The sequence below is a fragment of the Dreissena polymorpha genome, chromosome 10 (assembly GCF_020536995.1).
Source record: "Dreissena polymorpha isolate Duluth1 chromosome 10, UMN_Dpol_1.0, whole genome shotgun sequence".
NCBI lineage: Eukaryota > Metazoa > Mollusca > Bivalvia > Myida > Dreissenidae > Dreissena > Dreissena polymorpha.
The window spans coordinates 40226796-40250200 of NC_068364.1; the positions used below are offsets into that span (position 1 = coordinate 40226796).

The following is a 23405-nucleotide window of genomic DNA, read 5'->3' on the forward strand; positions in this document are numbered from 1 at the left end:
TAATTTGAGACTAATTGAAAGGAAATTGTTCAAATATATAAGCAAAATATATGAAATCAGTTCATTTTAAATTGCATTTTATAATGTATTGAACCAATCATGCATTGTGTTTAATAGCAAGATATTTATGGATAAAAACTTGTCTTAATAGAGTGGCTTACTTCACAGACAACGACATAGGTCCTTGATGACTTGGTTTATTGCTCTCCGGATTGGACTTCAACCTGATGTATCCGTTCAATATCATATGATTGACTTTAATAAATATAAAAACTACATCTTATATCAATATATTACTCAAATAGAAAATGTTTCTGTTTGATAATAACAAATAAAATGCATACAGCAATTCATTTCTTAATTACTAACGTAATGTTTATGTAAAGAAAACATCAATGGCATGCCTTGGTTTATTCCGGTACACGGCATCTCAAAGGAGACTGCATGTAAAAGATTTAAATCAAGATTTTCTATACCCGTAGGGTATAATTTTGTTGCAAATTGTTCTTTTAAAGCGAGTATGTACGGTTTGCTAACATTCTGTTAAAAAAACCCAGAAGAAACGCTATGAATAACAAACTAAAATAACTTTTAACAAAAAGAAGTTATATCAAAGTTGTTTCGTTTTCACAAAAGTTTCTGATCTGCAGCAGAAAACTCCTTCATGTTCATGGAACATGAACACAGTTGGGAAATACCAGTTAGTCTGTTCAGATTCGCTCATACGAAACAATTTTGGTTCTGCAACAAAATCGAATAAAGCTGTGTTGTTATCGGCGTAAACTTGTTCGTAAAACATGGCACACAAGAAAAGCATTTTCAATTGATGGTACCATATACATTTTGTTAATTAATTTTATATAACAAACTTTGTTCGTATTAAATATTGGTTTACGATAGCGAGTATAAATGTCGACATTGACATCGTATATATCTCACCTTCTACAAAAATGACCCAACCCGATTGGATTAGTGAAACCAATAATACTCGCTGTATCTGTCAATGCCAAAACAATACACAACGAGTATACAACTTTATGTTTAACACTAACTTTCGTTTATCATTCGTCTGAACAAGATTTTGTGCAAGCGTTAATTGATAACATATTTTTAAACACGTATATTCTTTCAATAATTAGATGGTTGAAATCCGCAATCAGGCTTGGATTTTTTAATCTTGTAATGTATAAACATGTATACACCTTTCTGTAAACGTTTTGACAGACTAAGTAATAAATATCTGATTGAAATGATGTGACTTCAACGTTTTAGGTGAACCTAAGCCTGGATTATGTAAGTCATACGCTTTATCAACAGTACATACAAAAGAGAATAGTAGTACATAATTACTGTAGCATCAAATAAAACAGTTACTTTGTAATCAATTAACGAAAAGTGAAAGGCACAAGTTATGCACACAAAAACGAATTGCATCATTTATGCACAACAAATTAAGAATTTTAAATGGTCTTAAATTACGAAATCACCGTTATTATTTCTGAGTACAGTGGCTAGTGAATAACTGGTTAATCGTTATCGTTTTGTCAGAGGAAAAGATATATTAGAAGACATTCTGAATAAATCAGAGGTGCTCTGATTTACGTCATGCCAAACAATGTTGCGTTTAATTTCTTGGCTGACGTCAGATTCCCTGTTATAAAAGTCTGAAATCAATTGTAAAAGTGCAGTTGTTAGAAATATGATAACGCAAACTAAACAATTAAGAGACCCAAATGATCATCTGGAGAGAAACTGACATAGACACATTTATTTTGTAATTTAAGTCACCAAGAATGTTTCAAGAAAATTAAATAAGAGATGGATAAGTCTCTTGAAACAATACAAGCAGCAACGAAAAGTGCAAGTTATGTAATGTATCCAAGCCTTTCTCGAAGAAAAGTCGCACTTTATTTTAAGTGCATTTAACTACGTAAGATAATCGAAAAGCTATTGCTTCCCATCAGTACAATATTAATTTATTAATGAGTTCAATATTAATTTATTAATTTGGGATAATAAAGGCAAATATATGTTTTGGAACATAAGCCAAATGCAATACCACTAAGGCAAATTAATAAATGGAAAATGCAAACTACATTGTATTGTATATTTATTTTTAGCACATGTTGCCTCATACTGTCAGGCTAGCACGTGGGAATGATTTATATCATAGATACGTGCAGTAAATAGTATCCCCAGTAACGGTTTTGTATGCAAACAATCGTTAATTTGATTACACAAATGTCGTCATAAAAACAAGTGTACAATCACCTGTGTCTGCAATATCGTTCTCAGTTATCGCACATGATTAAGTGCAAGTTTAAGTGTGTTTTTGTTGTTACAAGGAATGTCAAGAATAATTTTATATCGCGTTTGCATTCAAACATTTTATTAAAAATGTCTTAATCGATAATGATTGTGACAGGCTTTTTGTCTTATATGTTATGTTAAATATTGCCTGTATGTGCACAAACATGAATGTTATATCGCGGAAATGGTCACAAACACGGCTGTTCTATTAAAGGAATATTCACATCCATGACTTATATATTGGAGATATATTCATATTCGTGACTGTTATATTGCACCTATGTTAACATACAGGATATGTATATTGATAATCTCTATGTTATATTACCGCAATGTTCAAATATATTACTTGTATATTGTTAAACTATATGATATATTTCACAATGTTCGCTTACGTGACTTATATTTTGTTAATTTCTATGTTATATTACTGCAATTTCGCTTACATGACTTGCAAATTGTTAAAGTCTATGTGATATCACCGAAATTTTCACATACATGACTTGCATAATGTTAAACTCTATGTAATATTACCGCAATGTTCACACATAACTTGTTCATTGTTTAACTGTAAAATATCCGCAATGTTCACATACATGACTGGTATAGTGTTAAACGCTAAGTAATATTACCGCAATGTTCGCATACATGACATGTATATTGTTAAACTCTATCTTATATTTCCTTTATGTTCACATACATGACTTGTATATTGTTAAACTCTTTGTAATATTACCGAAATGTTCACATTCATTACTTGTATATTGTTAAACTCTATGTTATATTACCACAATGTTCACATACATGACTTGTATATTATAAAACTCTATGTTATATTACCACAAGGTTTTCATACATGACTGGTTAATTGTACAGTCTATGTTATGTTTCCGCATTATTCGAATACATTAATTGTATATTGGTAAACTATATCATATATGACCGAAATGTTCACATACATGACTTGTTAATATTTATGTTCCATGTTATACTACCGCAATGATCGCATACAGGAGATGTATAATGTAAAACAATAGGTTATATTACCGCAATCTTCGAATGCATGACTTGTATATTGTTAAACTCTGTGTTACATTATCGATATGTTCGCATACGTGACTTTTAAAGTGGTTTACTTATACGCGTGATATTCTTTATGAATTATAATAACCTTTACAAAAAATACTCTGATAAGGATAAGTGTTCTATAATTTGTATGTTCACATAAATGACTCCGCAACTATTTATTCTCAAAAGAATGAAGTTTGTTCTTAAACAATAAAGTGGACGTTGTGAGCGTCACGTAGCCGCCACAAGTGTGTTCACAAAGCTGATTGTTTACCACCTTGTGTTGATAATCTCTGCATCTTGACTTGGTATTTGACCTTTGAAATCTTATTTTAACAGCACATAGTCATCACTTTTTGTTCATTGAATTGTTTGTTAACGAGATGGTGTTGGTAAGCTCTGATTTGGAAATGAGTTCGACATTGGGCTGCTAATTTTAACGTCACGTAACCACAAGATTTTACCAGCTGGTGCTAATTCCACGATTTCTAACCAATACGGATAATATCGGAAACATTTGAACGTTTCCGGTTAAAACCCGAAACGGCACCGGATCATATCAGAAATATATTGACTGTTTTGAGGTAAGTGTATTCTTTTATTTCAATATTCTTTTTTTTACGTTAACATTTTTCACCAACCCAATATTCCACGGAACAACGAAGACATTCGTTAAGTTAATTGTATTCTAGTGCTCAGTAACAAAAACGTCAATATCCAGTGGGAACCTATATTGTCCAACAGTTTATGCGCAAAACATGTGAAAACGGAAGTAAAGTGTTTTTCTGGATGTCGGTCGGTCGGTCGGTGATACTTCCCATATTCATTTGCCTTTGCCAATAGATGATACCTATTTAAATTGGTGTCACTTGGTCAAAGGTCGAGGTCACTGTCACACTAAGAGTGAAAATTATTACCGAACAATAACTTTTGAACGAAGGGATTGGCTTGATATTTCCCATGTGCATTGGCGTTGGACGGTAGATGGCCCTCATTGTAATTAGGATCACTAGGTCAAAGGTTAAGGTCACTGTCACAGTAAGTGTGAAATAGTTTCCAATGAATAACTTGTCAACTGATTCACCGATTGGCTTGATACTCCATATGTGCATTGGCCTTGGACAGTGGAAGATAGTGAAAGACCAATGGTGAAATTAGGGTCACTAGTCCAAAATTCAAGTTCACTGTGACATTAAGATTTATTAAATTCACACTTATATGATAAGATTTTCTCATATGATCAGTTTTGTTGCAAAAAATCCATTGTCAAGGCCCTGTTTAGGGGGGCCTCTGTCTCCGACCGCGGAGCTCTTGTTAACTAAAAAAAGGAACAATTTATCCTGCTTTGATCAACTGCTATTCCCATAGTATGTGTAAAGTAACCATGAAAGAAAAGTTTGCCAGTTGAAAGGCTCATGACTTCGGAACAATAGCACATGTCAATTGCTATAATATGATAATTTATTTCAGGATTTCACGACCGAGTTTTTTCGGGCTTGCGGAGGCTGAAGAGGAGCAGAAGAGTTTCGTGGTGTCATCTGAAACAGTAAAAAATGAAAACAATGTTGAGTCTGGAGACCAAGTGAATCATTTATTGTTTGACTGCAACAACTACATGTATTTGAATGTGTGATGCATGATATATGTTTGTTAGGACTGACTTGCTGTTGTTAAATACTATTTTCCACTCCATTTATGAGATGCCATGGTGACTAGCCAGCATTTGATTGTATGAAGTTTTATTTCTTTGAGGAAGATGCTTGATGATAATTGCACCTTTTTCTTTCAATAATATATTTATTCTGTTATTTGTGTATGTATTTTTTATTCAGTTTACACAAAACAGAAAGAAACAGGTTTTCTTATATTTAATTCTTTATTGAAATGTCTATTGACTGAATAGTATTAACTGTATAATATACATGTATAACATCATGGCAGGAGCCGCTGGTCTTTAAGTTCATTTTAAGTTTGACTATTGTTTTAATGTTTGCTTGTTGCACCAGTTTAATGTTTTGTATATCAATAAATGTGTTCTTTGAAGCTTCCTAATACAGTATGTCAGAAAAGAATAAATAACTAATTAGAGTCCACTGTTATATTTGTTAAAGCTTGTAAAAACATTTTTTATACCCCCACAAACGAGAACTCATTCATATATCGGCATTCGTCTTTATCCGTCTGAATTACGATAATAGTCGTTTGTGAGAACATAAAAGAATGGTGTGTTGTAAAAAAACTTATTAAGACAACGGTATTTTTTAAAATTGTTGCATATATGTTAAAATAGGAACATGCATCACCGGTAAACGTTGATAAACTACCAGTGTTTCCTTCAAAGTCTCGATATATTTTTACAATTTTAGTGTATGTTTTGTTTTGGGATGTTTTTGTAATTGACTAACATTTTACCAGATTGGAAATAGAACCATTTGCGAGTGACCATTTCAAATTACCTTTATGATAACCAGCTGACGAGGAACCTTGTTATACTATGCGGTCCTTTATATACGACAATGAATCAATCGCCAAACAATGTGGCAAACACAAATGCATATGACGTGAGAAATAAAAACTTGAAAAGGAGTAAAATTGGGGATCAAATATTTCAAAAACCAGATGCACCGATTTTAGACGTATTTTTTCAAACGCGAAAAAAGAACTGTGTTATCGCGTAAAAATTTAAGTAGAAATGTATTACAATAGTCAATTTTAGTATCCTTCTTGTCTACACTACGATTTTCAAAAACGATGGATTATAATTTAATAAAATTAATAAGAAATATGTTTCAAAAATTGTTTGGAATATCATACCTACATAAAACATACTTTGAATTGATATGTTTTCTATTAAGTTTTATTTTAATGCGTTTTTTTTCAGAAAGAAAATGCCAGATTCTTTATTTTGAAGATCGAATAAAAAAACTGGTTCAATTTTCCTTATCCTTATTTCCCATTTTCCTTAAGTCAAACTTGGACTAAGGGAACTTGTTTATCATGTAAGAAAACTAGTTTTTTTTAAATGTGTTATGCATCATCAAAGTTAAGATTTTCTGCTGCTAGTATATACTATACATCTATTTTTTATCATGGTGTCATTTGGATAGCGACAGTATATCTAATTTCGGTTTCTTATGATGAATACTCGATCGACGGCCTCAAGTTATGCGTAGGGTTATAAGCACTTACATATTAAACCATTGCGAACTTTTAAAGGAATATTTTTACATTTGTATCTCTCCAAAGAATACACGAGGTGAATAAAATTTTAAGGCGATAATATCGATAATAGAAACATTTTATGGCGATAATTGTCTATTCGTTAAATATATTGCGAAGTTTTATAAGGATTGTGTTCTCTCTCCAGAGGATACTCGAGATGAACAACTGTTAACGGCGATAATAACGATAATAAGAACATTTAACGACAATAATGGCCTATGCGTAGCGCAGCCAATTCTCACCACACACATCGGCTTTGCAGTCATGGAGAACAGTGTAAATAAATTTAACACCTATTCTAACCGTTAATTATAATTTGGGGCCTTCTGCTTGGTTATATAAGTCGCTTATGGAACCTAAGAGACTCGTACACTTATATTCGAATATTGTGTTTGTTCAAACTTACGCTGTTTTGAACTTTATATTTCAACTGATTCACATGGGTATGATCGATTCTGTTATTTTCTCTCATACTTTATCAAACCCTGGAAAGCACTGCAAAAGGTCAAATGTGACCGAAGATACCGTATAAGTGACCAAAACCTCTGCACTTTATTCACAAAACAAGTCAGAAACAACTCCGGGAGAGGAACGATATTCACCGTCAGAAACACCTTTATTTGATAAAAAAAGGCAAATAGCACATAATTATAAGACAGGAAAGTATATGTGTTTGTTTTAGTGTTCAAAATAAGATTACAATAGCAGCCAGCGGGTAAAGCCATCACATTCTTTTAAATAAATTTGTTCGCATCTGTGATACTACATATATGTGTAATACAATAATGAATAAATAAAGTCTACATAGCGGTTATCATATGAACAATGTTAAATAGGCCTCAACATTTCGCAGTATTTTATTTCAGTACTTTATAAAAAGACATTGCAATTGGCAAACATCAAATGTGAATTATGCTTATGTTCCATATGTCATAAAGCAGTTTGTTATTTAGACCGGTAGGAATCATAGTTTTTTAATTTATGTATCCAAAATGTTTATTTGCATAAACAGTCTAGATTAATTTCAACAACATGAAAAGGTACAAATGAGAAATCAGATAAATTGCAATCATTGTGAGCAGATCCAAAATGTGTAGCAACATGTGAACTAGGATTTATTATACAGTTTTTAATATCAAAATGGCTATTCAATATTCGGGATACATTTTGATTAGTTTGTCCGACATATTGTTTACAGCATTTTTTACATGTAAATAGAAATATAACATTACGTGAAGTACAATCATCATAATGTTAATCATAGGATAAACCTGTTACACTACTATTGAATTTTGAATATATTTTAATATTATTGCAATGTGTGCATCTTCGTCCAAAATTACTTTGACGTCACTTCCTATATTTTTGTGTTTTTTTTTGTTTACATTAATACAACTGATGAAGGCTACGGCCAAAACATGATTGGTATCATAAAAAATATTAATTAATAAACAAAAGTAACGTGTCTGTACGGATTATTTTATTGAATTACTTCTTTCAGTACTTTTGAATTTAAATTTTCCTAGATGGGTAACTTAATTCTATGCAACTGTATTATTTGTGTAAACCTAAATCTTATTTCGTTGTTTTTTATGGTCATAATTCACGTAGTAATCGTGCTATATATTATGCTTTAAGTTTATTTCAACCTTACTGAGATATTATGAACAATGCGCATCTATTCACTTACACGTTTTTAATACTCTGTATTAACTATGCAAAGCGACTGATCCCAGTTTTAATCACCTGTGTATGTTAAGTGTCGGAATATTGGTATTGTTCTGTATTGTATAGACAATTTTCACTTGCCGTTCATGAAATACTTACAGCTGTTACCTAGAATTTCTCTTCCCTATATGGTTTTAGTGTTATATTATCCATATTCGTTTAGACTTAATAATAGTTTTTAAATGTTACATACCTTAACGGTGATTGTTTTTGTGTGTGTGCATTTGTCGCCATCATATAACACGATTGTGTCCACATTTGTCGCTTCTAAACTAATCTTTGTTATTCTGCACGATGCAAATGTACTTCTTTCAAGATAGAAGCTCACACGCCCAGAATCGATGTTCCGAAAATTTAATAGACGCAAAATGTATACATTAAATTATTGAATATTGTATATTGATAAATGAATAAAATACGAGTTAGTTGAACAATTCGGAATACATTGATACTTCCAAGGTATACCTTAGTGTGGAAATGACGTGCGTGATTGTTCATAGGAAACAAAGTTGGGCGAAAGCATTGATGTCACAACTCTATAAATAGATTGCTGATTTCACAATAACCCAATTTATGACGTTTTTACGACAAAAGCAAGATTGGCAGAAGTGAAAGTTTTTGGTAAATATGATGAAATGCGTAATTATAAATCTAAATTCTAAGATCTAAATTCTAAATTGGAACATCTTAAAAAAGCATAGACAGACATATAGGTCGACTTGGTTTTGTAACACTATTGCATTACAACAGCACTTGCAAAATGTATAAACATGTCCCCTTATGTTCTTATTAAAGTACGGACAGCATTTGTTTAACTAGTATGAAGCCATGGTTTAAAATATCCATTATATACATCTTAAAAACCTGAAAATTATAAAGCGTTACAACGCAAAACGATTGAATAATTTGGAAAGTTCTGTTGTTATATTTTGTGAAACTACGAGGATTGTTGATATATAGTACACACTACATCCTTCATTGTATGAGCACGGATGGCCGAATGGTCTATGTGGTAGACTTTTACTCCAGGACTCAATTTCAAAATAAATGACCACAATTAAATAAAACTGACTAGAAATCTTTAAAAAAAAATTATTAGTAATATCCTGCCTGCATAAAACATACTTTGTATTGATATGTTTTCACTGAATGCTTTTTTAAGCAAGCAAACGCCAAATTCTTATTCTTTTTGAAGAACGAATAAAGAAACTGGTTCCAAGTTCCTTGTCGAGCCGGGACTAGATAACTTGTTTACCATATTCCGAATTTTCGTAATTCCGTTTTGACAGAGTCGTCGTTTGTGCGGGACGGTAAACCTACTTCCGGTGTCAATATTAACAATGGGAAAATACTACTGCTGCAATCTTTGAATGTCACATTTTTTTTTCATTTTTCAGCAGAGTCAGAAATATTCTGAAAAAAAATTAATTACCAAGGGACTAATATACAAAAAGACTTGGTCATTGAAAATATAGGGAACATATCATAGATCTCAAAGAAGGACACTAATCTTGCAAAGCATAATTATCGTCAAGAGCTGCAACATTTATCGTTAATGTTGTGGCATACAGTGACAGCACACTTTGTTGCGACAAATGTCGTCACAGATACGACAAAAGCGTCCGGAGATTTTTGCGTCATTTAACGTTTGTTCTAACATTGGGTATCAGCCGTGCTAAATACAACGTTGACGTGAACATCGCTTCACACACCTTTAGAAAGTGCTTATAGTCCAATATTTGTATTTAGGACCGTAGAATCAACCGCACACTTATAATTGTTCAAAACAAATGAATGTATGTCGAATTCGACATTTACTACAGTATTTTATTTTTATCCATTGTAAGAAAACGCGCACTTGTGCAAAACAAATTGACATCTATTCTTTAACTTGCGCCCTTATGTAGCGCATATGTCGAGCGTTATTGTCAGTTTTATTTTAAGTTTATATAATTCGAATTCATCCCTTTAACTTGAAATCAAAGTAATGTTTTCAATAGTTGCTATTGTTTACACATGACTGTTACAAATGGTATTATATAATAAAAAAGAACGAAACTCTTTTGGATAAAATTATAAAAATTTGAATGGGTTAAAAATGATATAAGTTTGCTATGTTTTGTCGTTTTTGAGTTTGTGCAGACTACATGTAGATGTTTGTATTTATTAAACATACGTTTAAAATGAAACTGCAATATCGATTTTATGTTACAGGCCATTTAGTAGCCTTCAACGCTCACGGATTCCATGAGTTGTCAAATAATGTCAATGCATTCCCCACTGTAATCTTCAACGAAGGGAATGCGTACAACCCCAGCACTGGACACTTCACAGCTCCTGTGGACGGGATATACTACTTCACTGCCCAAATATGCTGTCATCTTGGATACGCTGTTTACTTTTACTTGGAAAAAGGCAGTGCAAACATGAGTGTCAGGGCGCGTCTAACAGCAACCATGCAGCTCGAACATACCTACCAATAATGTACGTCTGCATCCTGCTCTGTGAAGCTGACCAGGAATGAGCACGTGTGGGTGTTGTTGAAAGTCAATATAACACATCATTAATATTTGAAAATGGTCAAAACGCTTTGATTTTATTTACTGGAACGTTGATTCAAGAGCTTTAATAAATGTATGAACTCATAATGGTTGTATTGTATCCCCTAAGTCCAAGTGGTGTGTAGGATACATACAGTCCGAAATTGATTTAATTCGTATAAAAAATACATCAGTAGTTGCATAATCCAATAAATATGAAACATCCTTCATGAAAAACTTAATGAAAAACTTTAAATGGCCATTATTCTGACCATCAGTTTGAATAAAAAGATTAAACACAAAAATCGTAACAAGATTTTTTTTACATGAGTAAATAATAAAAGTAAAGTGATCAAACAATTTATAGCTCGACGAGCTGTTTTTAATGAATACGTAATTTGTGTACATGTGAATATAAAATTACCGATATTTTGATTAGTGAATGTACATATCGACAGTATCGCCGCCTAAATACAGACGTGTTCTAAATAATACATATATTCCTTCTTTGTGAGCATTGAGTGTCTATGTATCTTTCAAAATTATTGATACTTTAAATAAAAGGTATATTTCAACAATCGATAAACGCCTTCATTAGCAATCGAAAACAAGCAAAATTCAATTTTACCCCACTACAATCAAGCAATCGAAAGCGTGCATGCGTAAGTCGATACTTATCAAACATTGCCTTGAGTTCACTTATTGTTGTTTGCAAAATACGACGGTAGTTATAGCATTTGAGGTTACAACTCATTATAATAATATCGTGGGTGTCTTAAATACAATCCTATAAAGATATTCTCGTGAAAAAATATAGCAACTTAATCATAGCAGACTTGTTTTGCAATATATTCGCTAATCTTGGCAGGTACAGATCATTTTCACAAGGGAAGTTATATTTTTTTTAAAGGATATAATCTAAAACAAATTTTAAGGTCAAGGTCAACCTCCAAGGTCAAAAGTAAAAAAATACAATCCAAGGGGAGTAATAAGCTATTAAAGGGAGATAATTTATACACCTGCCAAATGATATATTGACATTTTATTTCAAAGCGGCGCAATAGGGGGCATTGTGTTTCTGACAAACACATCTCTTGTTATTGAAATGTGACAATCAATACGACAGTTTCGTGTCTAAATAATGCTAATTCATATGCTGTACTTGGTGTTTTAGATAAATAATCCATTTGTATTACCTTCAGTTTCTCTACGATGTTTAAATAAAAAGAATATGTAAGCTTGTAACATAAAACTGTTTCATGGTGATTTTGGTTATTCCCGTGTGGAGGATGTTTGCCCACAAATATTATCCGGTATTAAACTCGGTCTGGACCGATTCCAAACATCAAAAACCTGAAGCAAAATTCTAAAAAAGCACCAATTTCTGCCAATGTTTGCAAACAAGCTTAAAATGCTTTCAGTGTTTCCGATGCTACTTTAGGTTTTATGATAAATGTGTTCATGTTTGTATTCAGTGTGCACATTACTGTAACTATCAAATAATATATTCGAATTCATGCATTGCTCTTTTATGTGGATTTGATGTAAACATCAAATAAAAATAATGGTTATAACCGGGGAATTAACCCGTTGTGTTCATTAAAACTCTTAATGTGAACAAACACAACATGCGCTATCATGGAGATTGTAACATAGTTATTATAATTTTAAAATGTTGAGGACGTGTTGTTTACCAGTTTTAAGATCTAAGATCATGGTTAAAATAATAAATTAGTGATATCACTACATTTTATGCATGATCAATAAGTTTTAAGCAACAACATCGTTTTTTAGTTTTAAGCACAAGAACATTTAATAATATACAAAGTTTACTAGCTTCTGTGGCCTCTATCTGAACATTATGCACGGGTCCGGCAATGTGTTCTTAAAATGTACCGTGACTAATATGGCAGTCAAGATAACGCCAGAAAACTCACGATTTCGTGCATAAGACCATGATAAGAATGGATCTTTCTTGTCTTATTAAATGTTACTTTCGTTAAACATGATTTAACCGAGGCAGCCATGTTCAGCGGTAGATGTGTCATATTTAGAAATCGTGATCTCCCCCACCCCCTCCCTTCCTTAAAGTATTCGTGTTGTCGCAGAAGATCCAAATCGGAATCTTATCCGGAAATGAGAACATTTCATTTCATGTTTGTTTCAAAACGTAATGTTTACAAATTGAACAAGGTTGAACCTTAACGACCACATAAACCTCACAGAAGGCTTAAGGGGTACGTCCGATTAAGATACCATGGAAATATGAGTGTCCTAATTTCTCAAATATTCTAAACAATATGTGATGACGCTTAGCTACAAATGTTCAAACTAAAGAAATTATTAAACCGTCGAAGCGATTTATCATCAATATGGATGCATCCATAGTTCACTTAGATTTATGTTTTGTTTATCGTTGACGGTCTATGAAAATTGAGACAGTTTTATATGGGCTTAAGACTTTAGTAACAAAGGGCAGTCACAACCGTTCTGGGACATTATTGTGGAGGGAACGGAGGGAGAATGTGTGTGTGTGGAGGGGGAGGGGGTCTGACAGACAGACAACGTTATAGGACACGCCTGATTGCAAGTGTTCTGCACCTTTATATAAATGAATTATTTGAGATGTACATTGTGAAAATATTGTCTGTTCGTATGCTCAATATGGTTGTTTGGCCCATTTTTCTGGTTCAGACTGGAGCTTATCTAGCATGATGTACTGCCCCTTCCCCACCGTGCCAACACCAGGTTGTGTCCTAGTATAAACTTATCATAAACATGTAACGTCTTCATCGTCAAAGACACGATCATTAAAGTTGCTAGTTTGACGTCTTATAAGTGGCGAAACACAATCTTTATTGCGACACTTATTTCCAAACACATATAAGAATGCATTAGTAAAGAAATGACAATTACTTGTAAACCTTACATCCAATAAAAAAGTGCCTTCAGTTTCATTTGCAAAATTTGTCAACGGCTCAAATTATCTCTTTTATATAACGAACATTCTTATTTTACTTTTTAAGTTTCAAAATATATAAATCAATGCACGTCCCAAATTTCAGTAAATCGTTTATTTGTGCTGTGTAACCCAAAACCAACTATAGGGTCAAGCATTTAACAAACATGGTATTCATGAAACTGTATGGACAGATACAAACTATTTGGTGATCAAATGCAAGTTTATAGTGCGTTTACAGATATAAGTAACTTTTTTAAAAATTTATAAATACAAAAAGTATTAAGTGTGTAAGCATTATGAAATTACCGGTAATTGTTGTTCTTTTCTTTAATATGTTGTGAGTACTTATCATGAAACACATCGTATTAATTAGATTCCCATATTGACAGGTTATTTGCATATGTGAATGCTGAAAACGTTTAAACGCCAGGTTAAATTTGTTTGCATTGATAGTAGAAGCGTAAGCTCTTGGTAGGCAGCTTTCATTTTGCAAACGACTGAACATAAAACCAGCATACTACATTGAAGTCAGTATCCCATATTATCCAACACACGCGCTTCAAACGTATGTTTCTAGCTTTCATACAGTTGTGTACAAGGAAGATCAGGTGTGTTTTTGTTAGTAAGCAAAGCGCACATCGTATTATATGTGATATTAGATTAATGGTACTCATTTTCTTTAACAATATCCATGTCAACCATAAAAATGTTTGTGGCGAAACCCGGATCCATCGATTATAGTGTGTGTGTACTTAAGAGATAACGTCTTGGAAACAAGTCAGGGGTGTAACGTCCTATTTCTTAAAGCTGTGGCATACACGTGCATCTAGATATTTGTTTTTTAATAACACAGGCAACGGAATTTACAATAACAATTAATTTAGAGACCTTGAATATCTGTAGTTTTCGTTGAAGCCGTCTTTTCGAAAACGAATTACGCAACTTTTGTTGTTGAAGATTGTTCTGTTCTCGGCATAGATTGCTCAACAAAATTAGTCTGAATTGTAAAATAATGACTTGCCAACACAATGTTTTTGCATATTCCCACGACATTATGATATAATAATATATTCAAATTAGAAATCGCTTTATGGAGCATGTCTGACCAGAAACTATCCAAAACTCCAAGGAAAACATCTGAACACTTGAGTGGAGTTTGTGCTTGCACTTCAGCGTTAGAACAACAGGAATTTCGTATTTTTGCACACTTCCCGTGCGTTTAATTATATTTATATCTATTGTTTGGCGAGCCGTATAAAACCAATTCTAACAAATATTTCTAGATTTATGTAGCGGGAAAATATAACGCACATTAAACTTTCTTAATTCTATTATTTAGGTATTTCAAACCTATTGATATTAGTTTGTATAACAATAACTGTTGTCTGCATTTTAAGGACTTTAATTTAAGTAGAAAGTATACATTGGTGCTGACATTTGATGTCTCAAGCTTTAGCGTCAGTCGTGTGATTAAACGGCCGAAGGAAATATTACAAGTACAAATCTGTTGTATAAAGATATTGTGCTTTGTTCTAAACACGAGCGGATCAAACAGGTGTGGTCGATTATTTTTTTAAAGAATGATCGGACATTGTCAATTTAAAAGTTAGATTTAAAATAGCTATTTAATTGAGCATGTATGCTATACGACGCACGAATGTTTCCAGATTTGAAGAGCACTTACACGGTAATCCACCGGAACGACCAATAAACCCGAAAGAAAAAAAATTGCCGAAACGGCAATGACTTGCAAATCATGACTTGCAAACCAGTCATTACGACAGGCCATCAAATGAGAGGTTCCTTCACAACATTAACAAGAAAACTGTTTAGAAACTTGCAGTTCTCTTTTAGCGACATTTTTGGAATAGCGGACAATGCCTTACATAGTTCAGCAAACAAACATGTATGTAAAATCTGTATAAATTATACGGCGCTTGTTTAATATTCACTGTGCACAAACCGCGGTCACAAACAGTTGATACGAGGATATCTTTAGCTTCCACACCCGCTATGATTGAATAAAAATTCAAAACGAACATCTCATACAAAATTTGGGTTTGATCAACTGACCTTCACTGTAGCTTTGCCTTCCGAATTTTCAATAAAGCGCCTAAGTTTGTTCAGGTCAGTCGTGACATTTGTTCCCTCATTTTGTAATCAGCACACCAGATGGCACAGTATCCACGGCAATTGCGAATTTCCGACAACAGTTGTTACTATAAATCGCGTGTTATTCTTAAACCTTTTGAAACAGTGTCAACACGAGAATGAATATCTGTAAGTCAAGTTTATACTTATTCATTTATTTATTTATTTATTTATTGATGTTTTATGTATGTGTCTATTTATTTATGTTTAAAATCTTTATGTTTTTATTTTATTTATTTTTATTTATGTATTGATTTATTACCATTATTAATTTATGTATGTTTTTATTAATTTATTTGTTATTTATTTTCACTATATGTCTATACTGATTGTCAAACTATTAGTTATATAAATTCTGATTATAGTCAAAATACATTAGTTACAATGCACGTTCTAATAGCTACGATGCGAAGCGATTTATCAAATTTGTCCACAATTACAGGTCTTTTGATTATTGCGGGAATACTGTGTGCAATAGGAGTATCAGGTATGTTATGATTCATAAATTGTATGGCAAGATTAACACGCAAACATGATAAATAAAACAATAATAGCGAGAGTAAATAACAAGTGTTTTTACATCACCTACGCGAATTGAACTTCTTCAAATTAAAACATTCGACTAATTACAACATTTATGTCGCTTTATTTTACGTAAACAAATTGTGTTTACTATATACAATGGATCACATCTGCTGGAATAACTTAATAACTCGCACAAAGCGACAAAAATATGAACTATGAAAGACTCACACGCTAATCAAATGCGTTATACACGCCCGCGCGCTATTTGTAAGAAGGAAACTCTTCTTTTTTGAGGTTATATGTTACATCTGAAATATCTTTTCTACACAATATCTACACAATTATAAGCAAATATAAGCACAGAGAATCACGTTTTTTATACGCCTACTTCCTAATCCGTGAATTTCAGCTTCGAGTGTCACGTTGTCAGGATAAATTAGTTAAGTAGTATTTCTATTAATGAGTATAGCATTCTGATAATTGAATATATAATAAAACTTGTATACACATATGCTCATTTCTAGAATATATGTCGAGTTCATGTTGTTGTTTGTAATATATGTATACTGCTTATTTAAACCAATATGTTAATGTTTATCTCAAACAAGTAGCGTCGTTCCTTTAACAGTTACATTTTGCATTTCGTAAAACATAAAAAATGCTCAATTCTATCGACAGTCATATATCTCAAGAAATCGGTGTCTTTTCCCATCTTAGCAAACTTTGCTGAACAACGTTTCTTCAACGTCTCTTCAAACCTTTTCCCCAAGGCGAATAATTTTTTAAGGAACGCGGGGCATAACCTTCGGACACAAGTACAGGTATTAAAAAAATATATAAACGCATAAGCTCTTGCGTTGATATATTCAAATTATTAACTATTTTTACATTTATTTCAGAATGCATTGAATGCTTCAATTGTCTGAATGTCACTGAACCACGGACGTGTACAAACACGACTCAATGTTCAAATAGTGAGGTGAGTGTCATTCTTCTATTGACAAGATTGTAATTATACACAAACTGTTAAACATTTAATTAGTTTGTTGTTAAGAGGTGCAAAATAAATGTTTCGAAATTCTGAATCTTGACTTTTAATTCACTGATATTCTTAAAAACTCCATGGTATATAAAATGAAAGGAGTTTGTAAACGTTTTCGATGTTTTCTCTTAGCAATACGATTAATCATAAATGACGAAAACTATAACACAATTAACCTTATTTGATATACTATTATTCGTGTTAATAGTCCTGCTATTTGCAAACGCTCCATTCCGGCACTGAAGTCCGTTACGACATGGGCTGTCAGAACAATCAGGTAACTGTCATTACGAGTGTTAATTTTTCAATCATGTTCATGTGCTTTGCTATATTTTTTACTTTGTGCAAAGTATCTTTTTAAATATTTAAAGATTCATGAACACTTCCCAAGACTATGTTGCTTGATAGAAAACATCCAACAACAAAAAGTGCCATACGAAGTTTAATCACAATAGTAAGACCATAAAACAAGTATTATTGGTGTAAAAAACACGTTATAATACAAAACATTCTGCAAATATAAGCATCTAAACATTGATTCAGGATGTCATCTTGTATTGGTTTATGAATGATTTGAGTCAAGATGGGATTCATTCAGTGAGGTTTAATTTGCAAAATTTGGAGCAGACTTACCTTTTCTTTCTATTTGGTCCACGTGTTATTATAATAGATAAAGGGCAAATGCAAACTCATGGGAAACCACTATTCTTTCCTCAACGCAGTTCCATTTAGATATGTATAGCCCCACATATACTTTAATTGTTGAACGCTCTCTTTTTTTCTCTTGCTGAAAGGCAAATAGCAGGACATTCTTGCTTGAGCTTCATTTATTTAAACAATGATTATTGTGATAACTGCGTCCTGCTTTCGACGCTGCCTGAAACCAATCACGCATTCGCTCGTAAATGTTCGGATATCGGCGTTAGAAATTCAAATGGAAAATATAGTGTCCCACAAAATTAAAACTAGCGTTTTGTATCTCGTTAAATAAATTTTAACAGACCACATCTAGCAATGAAATTGTCTTGAGTAGTTCGTTTTTGTAAAATATAATATTTAAAATCTTAAAATATAGGAATACGTTATATGACGGACAAGCATAATTGTATTTCAAATATATATAATAGAAAGAAAGTAGTCAAATTATAGAACCGATAAGCCATTTTATTGACAATTAATTACGTTTTATATCAATGCTTTAATCTTGATCATAAAGGCGTCGATGGTGTTTTTGCGTGCGAGATACCCGGTTAAATTGTACATTATATTTAAATCACGTTATCCATTATCAAAATATAGAGCGCAACCGTCTCAAATAACAATGCAGCACGTTTGTAAAACATTTGATCTAAAAGTCAGACCTTAACCTTGAAGTTAAACCCATGCTTTTTATCAAGTGACACACTCTCATAAAGATGAACATTTCGCAAAGTCAATAAGCAATCATTCAATACACCGAATTTTAGCATTAACATTAATGTTTGATACAAATGCTATAATTTTACATATGACCTCAAGGTTTTACCAACGCTATAGTTGATTGTAATATAGCCGCCACCTTTCCGTCTATAAACGTAAAATCGGCTTTGCAATTGATATTGCGATGACATAATCTTAAGAAACTACGAGCAAACCAATATGATCGCTAAATTGACTTGGCTCCTGATAACATTCAGTATGCAATACAAAGGGCAAAAAGTAGGTTAATAAGATTTGGATATAAAACAATACTTCTGAGACGTTTAGTAACTTGTGTGTGAGTGCATATATATGTTAAACAACGTTTCGAAAATAAATACCATATACTGAACCATTGCTGGAAAGGTGCGCTTTAAATACATTTTCGCAGTAAAAAAATCAAACACGATTACAATGTTAAGAGATGCTGACAAGCATGCATGCTCGACCCCATTAGTCAAAGAGTTTACATAAACTTTTCACATTTGCAGTTGTGCAGTTCAATGGCCGTTAGCCCCAACGGTATCATTGGTCGCTCTACCCAGACCAGACAGCAGTACTCTTGTCATGAATGTTGCAGCAGTAACCGTTGCAATGAGCATCTATGTGCGCATAGAAAACGTATGTATTGTTACTTATAAAAGCAACGAACATTGCAGCTGTTATGAATTATACATATTTTATCTGGCAGCTATATTTAGCTTCGTTGTAAATCATAAGACTCGCAAAGAATTAATTATGTTATTTTGGTTTCGAACATAATTTATTTCAAATTATACGACAAATTCAGACTCAAATACTAGTTCCATAAGTAATTAAAGCTGAAATATGCCTCTCAAGTCGAGTCCGAATTAATCTCTAATATTTACAACTAACGGTTTGTTGTATGGTAAAACACATGTTAACCCATATGTATTAATTTTTAATGTATTATTACACACATAAATATTGAACATCCGATTTAAGCCACAGCTTGCATCGACGACGAAACACTTGACTGTGCCCGTCTGAACTCCATTTTCCAAGTTTGTGCTGATGTTCATCACGCCAAAACTACTTGTCCAAAGTTTTGCGGACTTTGTAACCTTGGTAAGAAATATTTTGCCCCACATACATTAGTTTTTTATAAGATAGATATACAATTATAAATCGAATATTTTAATATGTTTTAATAATGAGTGTATTTATTATGAGATACATTCACCATAAGATTAAAGTGTACAAATATATATTTTAATGTGTTTTTTAAATATAATTATACTATGCACATTAATTCATGCTTCCCGATGGTTTATAGAGAAGTATAAGTGAACGAAAACTGACAAGTAACTGTTCCAATCAGTGAAAATCAACAGTGTTTTACTGTGAAATGACGTCGTTTTTTTACGAAATGACCTCATTCTTCCAGCGAAATTCTCCAGCTTAAAACTTTTTCAATATAAATTAACGGTTAAAAAGTATGAAATTAAAAGAAAATTTTAACTGTATCTGTCTACAGTGGATGGAAACTGGGGAAATTGGGGAGAGTGGGCTACATGCTCCGTATCGTGTAGTAACGGAACGAAAACCCGCACACGGACTTGTTCAAACCCGTCCCCTTCCAACAATGGACTTAACTGCACCGGGCCAGGTGTTGAGTCAAAACTGTGTTCAAACCAGCTTTGTCCGGGTATGAATATTTTAAAGCATTGTTTACATTTCGAAATTCATTGTTTCATAATAAATATGATGACGATCAATTGCAATACATGCCTTTTGTAAAACAATTCAAACCAAATTTATTTTAAAACATTAAATGAAAAGACTGTGCAATTAAGGGATTTAGTTGTAAAATATTATTTTTTAAGTACACGGCAACTGGTCAGATTGGTCCCTCTGGTCAAATTGCTCAGTTGCTTGCAACGTTGGGGTGAGAAAGAAGACAAGAACCTGCACGAATCCTAAACCAGATCGATCAGGGAATGATTGCGTCGGTGAATCTATCGAATATACAGTATGCCTTAATGAACCCTGCAGCGTCATTGGTAAGTATCCGATTTCGATTGAATTATAATGCAAATTAAGTCCGAAATATGAAACTATTTACTAGTATAATCTGATGTAAAAAAATGCATATGTTCTAAATAGATGGTGGGTGGTCTACGTGGGGTTCGTGGCAGAGCTGCTCAGTCTCATGTGGAGTAGGTCGCAAGCTAATGAGCAGGACCTGTACTAGCCCGAGTCCAACTCTATACGGAAAAGCTTGTGAGGGAAACTCCGACGCATTTGACGTTTGTGTCAACACACCATGTGAGTAAAAGAGTATGCTCAAAATTATACGAAGTATTGTAATACTTGTGAGGGCGACTATCATTATTGTGTATGTCATGTGTATGATCATGTGAATACGAAGGTACAATTAAAAAAATCTGTTTAAATTGCTGCGTAAGTTCTTATATGTAAACTTAATTATCATTAATATTTCGCATGTGCATTGGCCTTGCACTGTAGATGACCCAAATTGAAATTGGGGTCACTAGGTCAAAGGTCATGGTCACTGTAACACACTAAGTATGAAATCGTTTCCGATCAATAACTCGTCAACTGTTTCACCGATTGTCTTTGTACTTCTCGTGTGCATTGGCCTTTGACAGTAGATGACCCCTATTGAAATTGGGGTCACTAGGTCAAAGATCATGGTCACTGTCACAATAAGTGGGAAAATCGTTTCTGATCAATAACGCGTCAACGAATCGACCGATTGGCTTGATACTTCCCATGCGCATTGGCCTTTGACAGTAGATGACCCCTATCGAAATTGGGGTCACTAGGACAAAGGTCAAGGTCAATGTCAAAATAAGTGTGCACAGTGTTTCCGATCAATAACTCATCAATGAATTGACCGATTTGCTCGATACTTCACATGCGCAATGGCCTTGGACAGAAGATGACCCCTATCAAAATTGGGGTCACAAAATCACAGCCCTGTTTGGAGGGGGTGGGGCATATGTCTCCGATCGCGGAACTCTTCTTTTAATAAGATTTTAACCTAGAAATAACGAAAACTTCAGTTGAATGATTGACAAGCAAAAACAAAATCATAATTCACATTGTAATCATCGAAATATATTTAACCAAGTAATGCCACGCTGTACTCAAACTCTTAAATTAAATGTGCATGAAATTACTAACATACATAAAATGTTAACACTCAAAACTGACGTTATGGCACGCGATGGTTTAGGCGCTGCACTTCTGAGCAACGTTTATGTTTTCTGTGTGTACAATTTAAAACTTCCCAATGACAACCTTTTCTTCTTTTGTTAGGACCGATTACAGTTTAAAAATCTGCTTCAGACACAAATTGAATCAATTCGATTAACTTACTAATCGTTACAACCCAACTTGACATAAGCTATACCTAAATAGTGTCCTCACATGTTGGTATCACATGATGGGGGAGTATCATTGACTGTGGCTTTAATGGTTTAATATTCAATAGTATTGATTACGCTTTTCGCATAATACATATATCTTAAATTAGAATCATAATATTTCATAGACGTAATTATAATAAACGAGTGCGATATTAAGCATTGATGTTTCGACAAAACGAGGCAGTACATTGTGGTCCTACATTTAGAATAACAGCTGCTACAATAAGCACAAGGGGGTTTTGCGATATTCAAACATCATAACACACATCCAAGAAGTGCTGATCATCCATAATTGTCCGATATAATTACGTCGGAATCAACCGCTCAATGATTGTTGCAAGCATCAAATGTATGAAGGTCATATTAGATCTTAATTTCTTTAGGTACACCATATTAGGATATACAAAGTAAGACAATGTTCATCTTCGCAACACACCCTTATGTAGCGCAATTTAGAGTAATTTTCACCATATACACATTTTTATTTTGTCAATTATTTGCAAAATTAATTTCACGTCAATATTTTTTATTCATTGTTTTATTGTTTGAAATAGAAGACAAAGCTGCTCGAAAAAATATTTGATCTATATCCGTTAATTTATATTTAGCAACACGTTTTCAACGTTGAATTAATGTTTATACACGGCTGGTGCAAATGTTTTATGCTATCATGGCCAGTTATCTCACCGGCGCCGTTAATCAACTTCTAATTAGTTGATTAAGAAGCATTTGATATATGAAGAATATAAATTTCTTTTTTATTTCATTCTTATTTCATTGAGAAATCAAAAATGCACATTCACATTGATCTCAACGTCCAAAGATAGGCATGATTAACTACATTTATTGATCTCAATGTCCAAAAATAGGCATAATATACTATATTTGATATATATGTAATTTATCAAACGAAAAAAGTGTGTGGTTACAATTTATTTTAGTTTTTTTTTATAATGGATATGTTTAACATTGAAATACTATAT

At 32.9% G+C, this 23405-nt stretch overlaps 2 protein-coding genes across 3 annotated transcripts in view; both read left to right on the top strand.

Moving 5' to 3' along the window:
- The window catches only part of LOC127847163 (mucin-5AC-like), a 180980-nt gene that overhangs the window by 24514 nt on the left and 133061 nt on the right, over positions 1-23405 (top strand). The window lies entirely within an intron of this gene.
- LOC127847165 (coadhesin-like) overlaps positions 15982-23405 on the top strand; it is a 95426-nt gene continuing 88002 nt past the window's right edge. The window contains exons 1-9 of one of the 2 annotated variants that reach the window (XM_052378877.1): positions 15982-16110; positions 16424-16468; positions 17406-17485; positions 17757-17825; positions 19498-19627; positions 19973-20095; positions 20505-20675; positions 20854-21030; positions 21134-21295. In XM_052378877.1, the coding sequence (XP_052234837.1) occupies positions 16101-16110; positions 16424-16468; positions 17406-17485; positions 17757-17825; positions 19498-19627; positions 19973-20095; positions 20505-20675; positions 20854-21030; positions 21134-21295 (967 nt within the window). In that variant the 5' untranslated portion in view covers positions 15982-16100. The remainder of the gene's footprint in view (positions 16111-16423; positions 16469-17405; positions 17486-17756; positions 17826-19497; positions 19628-19972; positions 20096-20504; positions 20676-20853; positions 21031-21133; positions 21296-23405) is intronic. The other variant, XM_052378876.1, reaches the window with a different exon arrangement.